This window comes from Scyliorhinus torazame, chromosome 11 (genome assembly GCF_047496885.1).
Source record: "Scyliorhinus torazame isolate Kashiwa2021f chromosome 11, sScyTor2.1, whole genome shotgun sequence".
In the NCBI taxonomy this organism is placed as follows: Eukaryota; Metazoa; Chordata; class Chondrichthyes; order Carcharhiniformes; family Scyliorhinidae; genus Scyliorhinus; species Scyliorhinus torazame.
This window is the reverse complement of record NC_092717.1, coordinates 167,655,685-167,671,427: the sequence shown is the minus strand read 5'-3', so window position 1 is coordinate 167,671,427 and position 15,743 is coordinate 167,655,685. Positions and strand designations below refer to the sequence as shown.

General features: G+C 46.7%; 1 protein-coding gene across 5 annotated transcripts in view; it reads left to right on the top strand.

The window, feature by feature from the left end:
- The window catches only part of nbn (nibrin), a 93,207-nt gene that overhangs the window by 21,521 nt on the left and 55,943 nt on the right, over window positions 1–15,743 (top strand). For all 5 annotated transcript variants that reach the window (XM_072467980.1, XM_072467981.1, XM_072467979.1 and 2 more), the window contains 4 exons: window positions 7,741–7,858; window positions 10,750–10,937; window positions 11,471–11,568; window positions 12,009–12,150. In XM_072467980.1, the coding sequence (XP_072324081.1) occupies window positions 7,741–7,858; window positions 10,750–10,937; window positions 11,471–11,568; window positions 12,009–12,150 (546 nt within the window). The remainder of the gene's footprint in view (window positions 1–7,740; window positions 7,859–10,749; window positions 10,938–11,470; window positions 11,569–12,008; window positions 12,151–15,743) is intronic.

Here is a 15,743-nt window from a genome sequence, read left to right as displayed (position 1 = left end):
CCATCCAGGATGGTTTCTCCAGACAGAAGCGGGAATGCCTGGACCCGATCAAGGAGTCAATTGATCGCCTGGAAAGCAGACTGGACGTCCAGGACCGGCCGATTCAGAAGGTGGAGAAGGCGCTGCTGGAACAAGAGGAGCACCAAACAGCGGTGGAGCTGGAGGTGGGGATGCTTCGAGAGCAGCAGAAAAGGCTCTTGGTAAAGGTGGAAGACCTTGAGAACCGGTCCCGCCGACAGAATCTAAGAATCGTCGGGCTTCCTGAGGGAGCAGATGCAGGAGCATACGTGGCGGGTATGTTCAAAAAGCTGCTGGGGGAGGGGGCATTCCCCTGACCGCTGGAGGTGGACAGGGCATATCGGGCGGATAAGGAATGTTTTCTGCGGTGGGTCAAGCGCACGCGAAGTTGCAAGTGGGAGAATAGCATCCTGCGGGTATATCGGGACCTGAGCGTGGAGGTGGCGAGGAAGAGGGCAGGCTTCAACCAGGTCAAGGCGATCTTCTTTAAGAAACAGGTGAAGTTCGGCCTGCTGTACCCGGCGTGCTTGTGAGTCATGCATGAAGACCAACACCATTATTTTGAGTTGCCCGATGAGGCGTTGGACTATGCAAAAAGAAAAGGACTGGTGGGAGCTTGAGAACTTTTGGACTCAGTGACAGTATGTTGGCCTATATTGGGCCCTTTTTCTTTATCTTTTCTTTTTCTGGGGAGTTTTTTGTTTATTTGTTTTTTCATCTCTCCCCCCTCTGATTGTCGGTGGGGCAGCAGTTCAGGGGTGTGTGTTTTTTCCTCTCTTACTGTTGTTAAAATTGGCTATGTTTTTTCGTATTGCTTTGGAGCTTGGGGGGGGGGGGGGGGGATCAATTTTTTTTTGTTTTGTTTTTGTTTCTTTTCTGTTTGTGGGGTAGATGTTGGTAATTGTTATTCTTGTGTTGTAGTTTGGGTAATTATACTCTTGGGCACTTTGGTGGGATGGAGACGTGCCTGGCTGGGTTTCGGTGGGTGGTGCCTTTGATCTTTGTTTTAACTTGCTGCTGGATGTTTGTTGGGGGACGGCTGGATGAGGAAACTTGTTTGCAGGAGTGGGGGAACGGGAGTGAGGGAACAATGGGTGGGAGACGTCTTGGTGCCAGAGGCGGGGGGTCACCAAGCTAGCTCACGGAAGCACAGAGGGACGGTGTGTATAAGATTAGTTTGTTAGCTGGGTTGGGATTTAGAGTAGTTTTGCTGGGGGCGGGGGTTGGGTTCTGCTGACGTGGGAGGGACTTCGATGGAAGGTCACTGAGGGAGTCGGGGTTGGGGGCCGCCTCGTGGCGGGCCGGAGGAGGTCCGCGCACGGGATAGAGGCGGGCCCAAGAAGGGTGATGGCTGACCAGCGGGGAGGGGGGGCACTTTGCCCCCCAACTAGGCTGGTCACCTGGAACGTCCGGGGGCTCAATGGGGCGGTGAAGAGGGCTCGTGTGTTTGCACACCTTAGGAGTTTGAAGGCGGATGTGGTGCTGCTGCAGGAGACACAGCTTAAGGTGGTGGATCAAGTCCGGTTGAGGAAAGGCAGGGTTGGGCAGGTTTTCCACTCCGGGCTGGACTCTAAGACAAGGGGTGCTGTGATTCTGATCAATAAGCGGGTGACGTTTGAGGCGGGGAGGATAATCTCGGATGTAGGAGGAGATTTATCATGGTTAGTGGTAAGCTGCAGGGGATGAAGGTAGAGTTGGCCAACGTCTACGCGCCAAATTGGGACGATGGGGATTTTATAAAGCGGGTGCTGGGGAAGATTCCGGACCTGGATTCGCACAGGCTGATTATAGGTGGGGATTTCAACACTGTTATTGATCCAGGCCTGGACCGGTCATGTTCGAGAATGGGTAGGGTGCCGGCAATGGCAAAGGAACTGAAAGGGTTCATGGAGCAGATGGGGGGGTGGATCCGTGGAGATTTAGGCACCCGAGAGCCAGGGAATTTTCTTTCTTCTCCCACGTTCACAAGGTCTATTCCTGAATAGATTTCTTTGTTGAGGGCAGGGCCCTGTTGGAGGGGGTGGTGACATGGGCTATTCGGCAATTACGATCTCGGGACCATGTTCCGCACTGTGTGGATCTGCAGGTCAGTATGGATGGCAAGCAGCGCCCGCACTGGAGATTGGATGTGGGACTGTTGGCGGATGAAGCGGTCTGCGAGAGATTGAGGAAGTTCATGCTGAACTACCTGCAGGTAAATGACATGGGGGAGGTCTCCGCAGCGGGGGTCTCGGAAGCACTGAAGGCGGTGGTGAGAGGGGAGCTGATCTCGATCCGGGCTCACGGGGACAGGACGGATAGGGCAGAAATGGACCGACTGGTAAGAGAGATCCTACGAGTGGATAGGAGTTATGCGGAGTCTCCAGAGGCGGGGCTTTTGAGGGAACGCCGGAGGCTGCAGGTGGAATTTAGTTTGTTAACTGCAGTTAGGGCAGTGGAGCAGCTTAGGAAGGTGAAGGGAACGGTGTACGAGCACGGGGAAAAGGCCAGTAGGATGCTTGCACAGCAGCTCAGAAAGAGGGAGGTAGCTAGGGAAAGAGGTTGACGGGGATGGGAACTTAGTTGGGGACTCAGAGGGGGTGAGCAAGACCTTTCGGAACTTTTATAGTAGGTTGTATAGATCGGAACCCCCTGGGGGCCTGGAGGGGATGAGGCACTTTTTGGATGGGCTAACTTTCCCGAAGGTGGACGGGGAGCTGGTAGAAGGGCTGGGGGCCCTGGTCGGGCTGGAGGAGATAATGGAGGGCTTGAAGGCCATGCAGTCGGGAAAGGCCCCTGGACCGGACGGGTACCCAGTTGAGTTCTATGAAAAGCTGTCCGGGATATTGGGGCCAGTGCTGTTGAAAGTCTTTAACAAGGTCAAGGAAAGAGGAGTTCTACCCCAGACAATGTCACAGGCCATGACTTCGCTCATTTTGAAAAGGGACAAGGACCCGCAGCTGTGTGGTTCTTGTAGGCCGATATCCTTGTTAAATGTGAATGCCAAGATTCTGGCCTCTAGGATTGTTGCAGCTTTGTTGCAGCAATCGCCTCCAACTTGCCCCGGTCCCCCGCATGATACTGCATAAAACACCAGCAAAAGCCATCCATGAAGAAACTTCCACCCCAAATGTTTGCATACTGGAAACTTGTCTGCCTTAATTGACTGCTTTGCTTAAACTATGTCCTCCTCTTCTCGCTTCACCCACACACACAGACACAGCCTATCCTATTCACGTTGTTTCCTTTCTATCTTTTTTGCCCTTTCCATCGTGTGTGATCCTCTCCTGCCACTCTTCTTCCCTCCTTTTTTTCATTTCCTTCTCTCTAGAGAACAAATATATAGTTACACATTTAATTTTCAGAATCTTTGCTGAGATTCTCTGGTGAAAAGGAAAGTTTCATTCTATTCTGTACAGTTGCAATTGTCATGTGAATGTCCCTTTAAGAAAAGTGTGCTTTATCAAAAGGCTGCAGTGATGTCATTGTATGGGTGGAGCTGGGTTCTGCTCTGCTTTTTACTTTCTTTTTGTGCTGAAAGCTGTTTTGGCTCTGTGTTTAGTTTCGCTTTCAGTTGGAGAGCTGCATTCAAAGCAAGCAGATGTGTGTATTGATCTTACTCTCTCTGCAAACTAAAGAATGTTTCCAGATCACTTGATGATTTCAAAGTAATGCCTGTTTCTGTAAGGAATGCAAACCTACTGTCTTTGTTAAAAGGGTTTTTTGAATTACAGATGTTGTTTGGAAAGTTATTAAGGATTATCTAGAGTACTGTATCTTTTGGAGGGTTATCAGGGTTCGTAGTTGATAAGATTTTTCCTGCGTGTTTATAGAATGTTAACTGCATTCATAGAATAAACATTGTTTTTGTTTTAAAATACTTTTAGTTCTCTGTTGCATCACACCTGTAAAGTGGGCCCTTGTGCTCCCCATAACCAAAATTGTGGGTCAGGTGAACTCCATAATATACTTTGGTGTTCTCTAAACCCTGGCCTATAATACAATACCTAATTCTTCCCATAAGAAGATATTGACAAGCCAGCTTTGTGTGGAAGAAATTTAGCATTGAGCCTGAAGTAAAAAGCTGCAACAATGGTGCACTATGCAATGAATAGTGCGATAATGTTTTGGTTTTGTTGTTCAGCAGTCGCTATTGAAATTAGTTTGACTTTCATTAGAAAACAGAACGATATGATGAATAATTTCATTGTTATTTTGATTTTATTATTCTGCATCTAAGCACTGCATCCATTTTGGAGGATTAAACATTTTGACTGGCTTTTGGTTAGCTTAGAGATGAACAAATGGAAATCAATACAAAATCTTGCAGGTTGCAGTTCATATGCACATTTCTAGTGCCCTATAACAGAATTGGAAATTATGGCCTGGATTCTCCATTCAGGAGTCCAGCAGAGAATCGGGGTTGGTTCCTGCTGGCGCTAGGTGTGCCCTGGACTGCCCATTTCATGGTACTTGGTTGGGGGGGGGGATTCCAAATGGGTTTTCCATGCCATTCCACACCAGGGTCCACTTTGCAACTGAGAGGAGCACGACATGATCTCTCGGATAGGTACAGCACTTCTGAGATCGGAGCGTCTTTTTTAAAGGGCGCTCCCATCTCAAATATCTGCTGCAGCCCCACTCCATACCCGAGATCGCAGGCAGGACACTGCACCCACTTCAGGCCACACCTCTTGTAGTGTCAACCTGGCACTTTGCAGTCCGAGGGGTGGAAAGGTGGTAACTACCCTTCCAACAATTGCCGGCAGGATGTCAAGGGAGGTCCTTCATGAGAGATGGCAATCGGGGGGCTTGTGCTGAGCTGGCTAGGCTTTGTTCCAGGGTCTTCACTGGAATAGGGATCCTTTGGTTGCTCTCCTATAGCTCAGTGGTTAACACTGTTGCTTCACAGCGCCAGGGTCCCAGGTTCGATTCCCGCTTGGGTCACTGTGCGTAGTCTGTACGTTCTCCCCATGTCTGCGTGTGTTTCCTCCGGGTTCTACGGCTTCCTCCCACAAGTCCCGAAAAACGTGCTTGTTAGGTGAATTGGGTATTCTAAATTCTCCCTCTGTGTACCTGAACAGGTGCCGGAGTGTGGCGACTGGGGGCTTTTCACAGTAACTTCATTGCAGTGTTAATGTAAGCCGATTTGTGACAATAATAAAGATTATTATTATTATTAGGCAGTCACTCATTTCACATCCCTGATAATAAGGTGAAAGTGCTCTCATCTGCACCCCTAAATTATTTAAAAAGTAAGTCGGTTGGGCGGCATGGTGGCACAGTGATTAGCACTGCTGCCTCATGGCGCCGGGGACCTGGGTTTGATCCAGGCTCCGGGTCGCTGTCCGCGTGGAGTTTGCATATTCTCCCCATGTCTGTGCGGGGATCACCCCCACAACCCAAAGATGTGCAGTGTTGGTGGATTGGCCAGGCTAAATTGTCAAGTCGGCATGTAAGAAATAACGTTTTTGACATAAAGAAAGTGATTCCATCTGTACCCTAAACCCTTTTTAAAAACTGTCAGTATGCCAAATTTAAGAGCCTGTGAGATGAAGGTAAAAGTTATGCCTTTAAAGTGGTGGAACCCTTTGAAGTTGTTTTCACACAGTCAATTTCATTGCCTTTTGAAGTATTGAAAGCACTGTGCATGACTAGAAGGCTTTGGATAAAGTGAAAGAGCAGGCCCCCACAGCTGTTCTTTCCTCGAGAACAATGAGGCAGACTCATTTTTAAAAACTGAACAGCTGCTACCCTGACTTAATAGAATCCCTACAATGCAGAAGGAGGCCATTAGGCCCATCGAGCCTATACCGACCCTTGGAAAGAGCACCCTAACCCTGCAACCCAACCTAACCTTTTGGACACTTAAGGGACAATTTAGCATGGCCATTCCACCTACCCTGCACATCTTTGGGCTGTGGGTGGAAACCGGAGCACCCGGAGGAAACCCATGCAGACACAGGGAGAACACGAAAACTCCACTCAGACAGCCACCCGAAGCTGGAATTGAACCTGGGTCCCTGGAGCTGTGAGGTAACAGTGCTAGCCACCGTGCCGCCCTAAATTGTTATTTTTTTCACTTCCCCTGCTGCGCTCAGGTGTAGACCTTCCTTGGGGGTCCAGTCATCTTGGGCAACAGCACGGCCTGGATGTTGGGCAGGATGCTGCCCTGGGCACTGGTCACCCAGCCCAGCAGCTTGTTGAGTTCCTCATTGTTTCAGATGGTGAGCTACAGGCGGCATGGGATTATGTTGTCTTTTTTCTCATACCGGCCAGCTCGAGTATCTCGATGGTCAGATACTTCAGCTATAAAAATAAACAGTCTGGATTAATCTCTGAAGTTCCAGTGAGCGGTCAATCATAATGCTTTCTGGAGGCAATGGAGTGTGAATTTCAATGTAAACAAAACAGTTCAAAGCATTCATCCTCCGAGTCATACACCATGGACTGGATTCTCCGTCCCGCTGCGCCAGATTTCTGGTTCAGCACACCGGCGGGATGCTCTGTTTTGCCAGCTGGTCAATGGGGTTTCCCATTATGGGGCAGCCCCATGCTGTCGGGTAACCCCCGGGCTGCCAGCAAAACGGAGCATCCCAACGGTGGAGAATCCAGCCCCCATGCCTTCAATACTTCAAAAGGTTGTGAAATTGGCTGTGTGAAAATGACTTCAAACTTAGCATACTGATATTTTTAAAGTATTAAGAGGGACAGATTGGGTCACTTGCACTTTATTATGATAAACCTTTATTTTTTACATGCTGACTTACTATTCAAAGGGTTTAGGGATGCAGGTGAGAACACTTTCACTTTGATGTGTATTTGTAAGATAATGAGTAGCTGGTTAAATGGTATATAATATATATGGGAAAACTTTAACTTTGAGTGACTGTTTAATGTGTTTTAAAGGCATGGGGAGAGCATCCAAGGAGTCCTATCTCAGGTGACCTGAGCACCTCCAGCCCAGCTCAAGCCAACCTGACCCCCACCTCCCATGAAGCAACGCCCCCCCCCCCCCCCCCCCCCCCCCCGGTGACAATTGTTGGAAGGGCAAACAGCCAGATCCACGCTCTTCAGGACTTGTCAGCGTGAATCTTGGCTGGGGGTGCCGGATCATCACAGCTGACTGATGAATGCTGCGTCCTGCCTGCCAATGACATGCAAAATAGCTCTAATGAGCTAATTGCATGGCCCCATTAGGGCGAAACGCCTGGCTGGGGCAGCGGGGAACCTCCCTGTGGCCAGCAGGATGGGCGTGGAGACTCGGGCCTGGTTTGCTGCCCTGCGAGAACCTCTATTTCTGCAATGCCGTGGGATTCGCCACCCAATCTTAGAGGCGGGCAATGGAGAATCCCGGCATATGTATTTTTATTTGTTTTAATATACAATTAAAGTTTACCTAAACAAGCGACAGCACCAAGGACGTCTTCATTTGTTTCTACAGTTAAGAAATAGCACATGTACCATGAACAAGATTTTCACCCTCTCCCTCAATGCATTTCGCAGCGGTGGCGGCCAATCATTGGCCAGTGGTGATGTTTTTTTCCTTTGCTTGCACCCTCTGCCGCTGGGGTTCTGTGGCGGGGGGGGAGTCCACCATTGGCGGGACAAGACCTCCTGTCCATGGGAAGGGCCTGAATTGTTCGGCCTGTATCTAAATGGACTGTTTGAAGGCAACCACAGTTTTTTCAGCCTGATGTTTTTAACAAAATCAAAGAATTGATATGAGTTTTGTTCTGGCAGTTTTTCTCCACCGATTGATGAACCTAGCATCAGGCCTGGGGAGCTGGATATTACAGTAAAGCCCGAGAGAAAATCGATTTTTAGAGGCAAAACGTTCATCTTTCTGAATGAAAAGCAGGTAACCGTTGCATTTTGAAGGGGACCAATCTTTAATTGTATTGAATGTAATAGTGACTTCAACTTATTGTTATAAAATATATGCCAGATTTTTGTGTGTGAATTATTGTGAAGAGAAAACATAATTTTAAGTAAGAATCACTGAGTAGTGCTGTACTTCCAATGTAAAGTTGTATCACTTTTTCTGAATAAAAACATTTAAAGTCCGGCTGACACTTTCTGAAATGGCAGAAGTAATTAAAGTGATTACCCATTATATTATAGTATTAGATAAGAAGGAGATGCTTATAATATTGGTAAGAAGAACAGTAAGTCTGACCAAAACATTTATAGCACGAATCGAAACACCATACCAAAGAAAACTAACAAGAAATAGAAAGCAGATTGTAAGCTTCTGCAGGTATGTAAAAGCTAAGCCATAAAGAAAGTATACGTGAGTTTCTTGGAGGCTGAGACAGGGGAAATTAAAATGGAAAATAAGGAAATAACAGAAGTTAAACAATTATTTTATATCTACCTTCACAGTCGAAGAAACTTTTAATAAGGCCAGGGTGACTAACAGTCTGGATCTTTGGGTATCCTGGAATTTGCTCTCCTGTCCTGTTTCCAAGGTGCGAGCTTCCCCGGGATGTCATTTGTCCCATGTTTCTGTCCTTTTGCTGCATGATTCACGCCTGTGCTAGCACAGTCCAGAGCCTGCACAATGTACATGTCGTCATGGGGGAACAACAGTGCAGTGCAAACCAGCATCGGTAGCAACATTCTCCTCTTGGCTTTGACAGGCGCATGGATAGGGTTGGTGGAGCTCTGGGAGGGTGGGGGGTCCGAATCTTTCGATAAAATTCACTTTGTTTGGATGAATAGAAAAACAGAATTCTGTGAAACTAGTTAAATAGTGGTGTTCACAAGCAGTTGGGTTTCCCTGTGCACGGAACAGCGTTAACTTACAATTACAGCAAGCAATTAGTGAGACTCCATTACTGCATTCCGCAGCGCCCAATGTGATGATGTCAATTACAGCATCAAGCCTTGTGCCAAACATTCAACTCCAAGCTTGCCGCTCAATCAATTATGCAATGGTTGTGAGCGGTAAATACATTATGGCAGCTACTTGCACGCTGGGTGTTCACATGCAAATGAGTTGCAAGTGTAGCAGATTTTGTGCATATTGAGTGAATGGAAACCTTTGATTGATATAACTCCAAGGGTCCTCTGTTAGGTCCATGTTTCCCAGTAATCTCCCTCTACACTCTATGAAAACCAGCATGCCTTTTTCTTATGCTACAGGTGTATCATATATTGATGAACCTAAACCCTATGTAAAAAGCGTCATTAACCTGCCAAATAGTGAGCCCCCATTTCTCCCTGGACTGAGATGGGTATTGATGCTCTTCCTGGACCGACAAAATGTTGTGGGTTTTTGACCTGTTTTCAGAGCAGCAGGCAAGAGTGCAGGTTTGGTTGCTTAAGTTCCATTGGATAGAGTGAGCAAAATTAGATTTAGATTTTGCATATTGTGTATTTAGAACATAGAACATACAGTGCAGAAGGAGGCCATTCGGCCCAAAGAGTCTGCACCGACCCAATTAAGCCCTCACTTCCACCCTATCCCTGTAACCCAATAACCCCTCCCAACCTTTTTTAGTCACTAAGGGCAATTTATCACGGCCAATCCACCTAACTGCACGTCTTTGGATGTTGGGAGAAAACCGGAGCACCCGGAGGAAACCACGCAGACACTGGGAGAAGGTGCAGACTCTGCACAGACAGTGACCCAGCAGAGAATCGAACCTGGGACCCTGGCGCTGTGAAGCCACAGTGCTAATCACTTGTGCTACCATGCTGCCCCAAGTGTTTCTAAGTAATTATTTTGCCTATCACTAACTTGATAGAGTTTTTCGAAGAGGTCACAAAGATGATTGATGCAGATAGTGCAGTGGATGTTATCTGCAAGGTCCCTCATGGCAGACTGGTACAAAAGGTGAAGTCACACGGGATCAGGGGTGAGCTGGCAAGATGGATACAGAACTGGCTAGGTCATAGTGGATAGTCAGAGGCTTTTCCCCGGGGTAGAGGGGTCAATTACTAGGGGGCATAGGTTTATGGTGAGAGGGGCAAGGTTTAGAGTAGATGTACGAGGCAAGTTTTTTACGCAGAGGGTAGTGGGTGCCTGGAACTCGCTACCGGAGGAGGTGGTGGAAGCAGGGACGATAGTGACATTTAAGGGGCATCTTGACAAATACATGAATAGGATGGGAATAGAGGGATACGGACCCAGGAAGTGTAGAAGATTTTAGTTTAGACGGGCAGCATGGTCGGCACAGTATTGGAGGGCCGAAGGACCTGTTCCTGTGCTGTACTTTTCTTTGTTCTTTATTTTGGGCAGGCATGCTGCTCACCAGTTTGCTGGGCTGTTATGAAACCGGGTAGCTGGATTTCACGGGAGATGAGATGGTTAGTGCTGCATTGCAGTTTTTAACCTGTTATTGCCTTAATCCTGTCCCAAATGGGGATGAAAACGATCCCATAACTTTTGGTATTTCTGTAGATGTGACATTTGTTCTCCTTTAAGTTGTTAAGTGGAAATACTGCTGCCCTTACATTTGTGACATGTTCCTATTGAAAGTTTATTATTGTACTTGTATCCACCACCTTGTCGGGTGTGCATTCCAGGCTATGAGAAAAATAACTTTCATTTTCCTATGTATGTATGTCATTTCTTAATTTCAGGTTTGTTCCATTTGAATTCAAATGACCAGATAATTTATTATTTAGCATTAAGCGTGGCTTTTATTCATTAATATTTTAATGAACTTATTGTATCTAGTGCGGTCCTGTTTCCACCAGCAGTTTATACCATTGTATTTTTGATGGCTGTGTCTTGTCTTGCAGCACAAGAGGCTCAATTCTGCACTCACTCTTGGAGGAGGAGATGTTAAACTTCTCGAGAACTGTACCTCAAATATAGCATGCTTTGAAGCACCAGGAAGCTGTGTCGTTGATGTTGGATTGTCAGATTCTCAAACTATATCAAATTCAGCAGAAAAATGGTTTGAGTCAGTGATGAAAACTTTACAAAGGTACATAACCAATCTTTATACTGAATATATTGGTCAATAGGTAGCAGTAGGCAGGCATTATCAATTCATTGGACATTGGTGATTTTTGAGCAATTGTAGAAATTATACTGTTGGTATTTTCAGAAATACACTGAATGAATAATAGGTGTATTATTGCAATTTTTGGTTGTTCCACTTAAAAGTGAAAATGATTTTGTCTTCATGGTGCTGGACAAGAATCCATCAGTCAAGCAGTCGCATCACTATGGCATGTGATTACATTTAATTTAATAAACTTGTAATTTGTGTGCCATCCCCAGAAAAATTATCTTGTATGACTCCAGTCCCTACAAAACATTTGGTTGATTCTTAATACCATCAGTAATGGTAGATAAAATTGGTTGGACATAAATAGGCACTTCAAAATCAATTAGTAGGAATTATACACTTAAAAACATAGGTCTGGATTTGTGTCTAACTTGTGCGAAAGTGATTTAATTGTTGACTATCCTTTTGGGGCTTCATATTAATGAGAATGTTTTCTGTTTGATTAGAAAAGGATTGCGTGCTATATCTGAGGCAGAAATTGGTTTGGCAGTTCTTCACAGTTCAACAGATATTTATTGTAACCCCCACAAAAAGCCTGATCATGGTATGTGTATAAAATATATCACCATAATGTCATGTCTTATTCAGATGTGAGCTATAATGAGAAAAACGCATACTGTTGTGAGGGTACATTTAAGTTCTAAAATTTGAACATGCCTTCTGTAAGTTCAGTGCAATTATTTGCATCATAACTGACCTTGGCTATCAGTGGGTCAAAATTGTGGCATTCCCTGCTCAATGTTGTCCGACGAGCATAATCCTTGTATGACTGCAGCATTTCAAAGGTGCATTTCGAAATTTTAATGAGAACTCTAAGCACCAAGGATGTTGTTTCCTTGCATTTCCATTCTTGTTTTGCCTCTTTGAAGAGGCTAATTATTTAACGTGTTTCAGTCTGCTTTTCATGCAAAGCATTTTGGGGTCCCATGTTATTTTACTGTGGACATAATTTTTAAAAATTATGATTTTCTTATTTCTTTTTAGAAACTTGCTCCTCTTCAAGCACAACAATTCCAGGTCCGACGCTTTCCCAAAGCGTGGATATGGTTGACATAGCTGTCCCAAATTCTGCACAAATTAGTGCATATGTACCAGATACACAGCCATCGCAAGAACACAGTGTAAGGTAAAGGAAGAACTTGCTTTTAAGACCATAAGACATAGGAGCGGAAGTAAGGCCATTCGGCCCATCGAGTCCACTCCACCATTCAATCATGGTTGATTTCAACTCCATTTACCCGCTCTCTCTCCAGAGCCTTTAATTCCTCGAGAAATCAAGAATTTATCAACTTCTGTCTTAAAGACACTCAACGTCCCGGCCTCCACCGCCGTCTGTGGCAATGAATTCCACAGACCCATCACTCTCTGGCTGAAGAAATTTCTCCTCATCTCAGTTCTAAAGTGACTCCCTTTTATTCTAAGGCTGTGCCCCCGGGTCCCAGTCTCACCTGCTAATGGAAACAACTTCCCTACATCCACCCTATCTAAGCCATTCATTATCTTGTAAGTTTCTATTAGATCTCCCCTCCGTATAGCAATATAGCAATCTCCCTTTATATAGCAAGTACAAACTAGTTGTATGCCACATAATTTGCAGGTATCTATTTCACATGTACACCATTTTGGTTGGGTAGAGGCAGGAGTAGTAAGAAAGAGTTCTCTGTACCCTTCCATGTTCAACGTATGTATATTTTTCATCTGTGTCATGTGTTCATTACTGGCAGTGGTGTAGTGAAATTGTCACTGGACTGGTGAACAGAATATCCTGGGGACCCGCGTTCGAATTCCACCACAGCAGATGGTGGAAACTGAATCCAATAAAATATCTGGAATTAAAAGTCCAATGATCATGAAACCATTATAGATTGTCTTAAAAATCCAGCTGGTTTACTAATGCCCTTTAGAGAAGGAAATTTACCGTCCTCGTCTCCTCTGGCCGACATGTGACTTCAGATCCACAACAATGTGGTTAACTCGGAAATGGCATAGCAAGCCACGCAGTTGTATCAAAACTGTTACAAAGTCTAAAAGGAAAGAAAGCGATGGACCACCCAGCATCCACCTAGGTACTGGAAACAACAGCCCTGTCGATCCTGCAAAGTCCGCCTTACCAACATCCGGGGGACTTGTGCCAAAATTGAGTCAAGCAACAGTCTGACATCGTCATACTGACAGAATCATACCTTAGAGATAATGTCCCAGACATTCCTGGGTATGTCCTGTCCCACTGGGCGGACAGACCCAGCAGTGGTGGCAGTGGTATGCAGTCGGGAGGGAGTTGCTCTGGGAGTACTCAACATTGACTCTGGACCCCGTGCAGTCTCATGGCTTCAGAGCAATCATGGGGAAGAAAGAATCAATACTCCTCAATGTTGAACATCACTTGGAGGAAGCACTGAGGGTGGCAAGGGCTCAGAATGTACTCTAGGTAGGGGACTTCAATGTCCATCACCAAGAGAGAGTGGTTCAGTAGCACCACTACTGACCGAGTTAGCCAAGTCCTAAAGGACAGAACTGCTAGATTGGGTGTGCGACAGGTGGTGAGGGAACCAACAAGAGGAAAAACATACGAGATCTCATCCTCACCAACCTGCCTGCTGGCGATGCATCTGTTCATGACCGTATCGGATGGAGTGACCACTGCACAGTCCTTTTGGTGAAGAAGCCCCGTCTACATTGAGGATACAGTCAATCGTGTTGTGTGGCAGTACCATCGTGCTACATGGGATAGAATCAGAACACATCCAGCAACTCAAGACTGGGAATCCATGAGGCGCTGTGGGCCATCAGCAGCAGCGGAATTAACCGCATGGACCGGCATGTCCCCCGCTCTATCATTGCCAGCAAGCCAAGGGATCAACCCTGGTTCTTTGAAAAGTGCAGGAGAGCATGCTAAGAGCAGCCCGTGGCATGCCGAAAAATGTGTCAATCTGGTGAAGCTACTTGCATGCCAAACAACAAGCAGAAAGTGATCGACAGCGGTAAGCGATCCCATAACCAAGGATCAGATCTAAGCTCTGCAATCCTACCACATCCAGTCGATGGTGGTGGACGATGAAAGCTTGCAAATTATGTTACAGTTATATAGAATGTTGGTTAGGCCACATTTGGAATACTGTGTCTAATTCTGCCCACCACACTACTAGAAGGACGTGGAGGCTTTGGAGAGAGTACAGAAAAGGTTTACCAGGATGTTGCCTGGTATGGTGGGTATTGGCTATGAGGAGAGATTGAATAAACTGGGATTGTTCTCCCTGGAGAGACAGACTGAGGGGCGACCTGATAGAAGTTTATAAAATTATGAGGGGTATAGATGGGGGGAACAATTGGAGGCTTTTTCCCAGGGCGGAAATGACAAGTTCAAGGTGAGGGGGGATAGGTTCAGTGGAGATATGCGGTGGAAGTTTTTTTACACAGAGGGTAGTGTGGCCTGGAATGCACTGCCAAGTGAGGTGGTTGAGGCAGATACGTTAGCGACCTTTAACTCACGTATCTACATAGATACATGAAGAGACTGGGTTTAGAAGGATGATAGGACACGTGATCGGGGCAGGCTTAGAGGGTTGAAGGACCTGTTCCTGTGATGTACTATTCTTAAGAGAACATAGACAGAAGACAAAGACTGATATCCATGCTGCGATCAGGGTGGCGGTCGCAGAGGCTCTGGCGACCATGCAGGTGGCCTTTGACAAGGCAGTGAGGTGCCTGGAGGCCCTGGGGAACACCATAAAAGAATTAGAAAAAGCCTCAACCGACCAGAGCGACTGCCATCCTGGCGAAGGAAATAGCAAGGTTGGTCAAGATGCAGGGGAGTCTGTAGGGAAGATAGATGACCAGGAGAACCGGTCACGGCTTCAAAACATAAGAATAGTGGGCATGCAGGAAGAGATCAAAGGCAGGGATCCCATGGTCTATGTGGCCTAGATGCTGGGAAATTTGGTGGGTAAGGACAGCTTCCTCAACCCGACAAAAATAGACAGAACCACCGGTCACTCTGCCCAAGATCCAAGGCTGGAGAGCAGCCGAGGGCGATAATCGCCAAACTGCACCAATACCAAGATCAGGAAAGAATCCTGCGCTGGGCAAGACAGGGAAGAAACTGTAACTGGGAAGGTCATCGGATCAGGATCTTCCAGGATATTGGGGCTGACCTGACCAAGCGCCGGGCAGAGTTCAGCAGGGCAAAAGCAGTCAGCCCTGATTGGGGCATAGTCCAGGGCAAGGAGCACTTCTTCACTGCGCTTGCAGGCACAGACAATTCGAGAATGGGCTGGAAAAACAGTATCTGGGACAGCGGTGAAAAGTTCACCCGAAGAGACTTTATTTATTTAACCAAACTGAAAGAACTTTGTACAGGACTGCATTGCCTCGCTTTGAGGATGGGACATACAGCGTAGCAGGAAAGGATGGGGGCAGAAAAGGGTGAGGAGAATGGCAGGAAGGAAGAACAGATAGCGGGCGAAGGGTAGACATATAGCCGACCCAGGAGGGGGGGACACCCCACATGTGGGAAAGCTAGCACCAGGAGGCACGAGCGAGAGAGGAGCCACGGCGCAGCTCCTGCAACGTAGAGAGCCCCTGACAATGGGGGAGGGGGGTGGGGGTATATCACTAATGGGGACACCTGGGTGGGGGAGAGGGGAACCATAGGAGAGACATAACACAGGTAGTATGGGCATTATGCTGGCAACAGCAGACCACATGTGGCAACTTGGAACA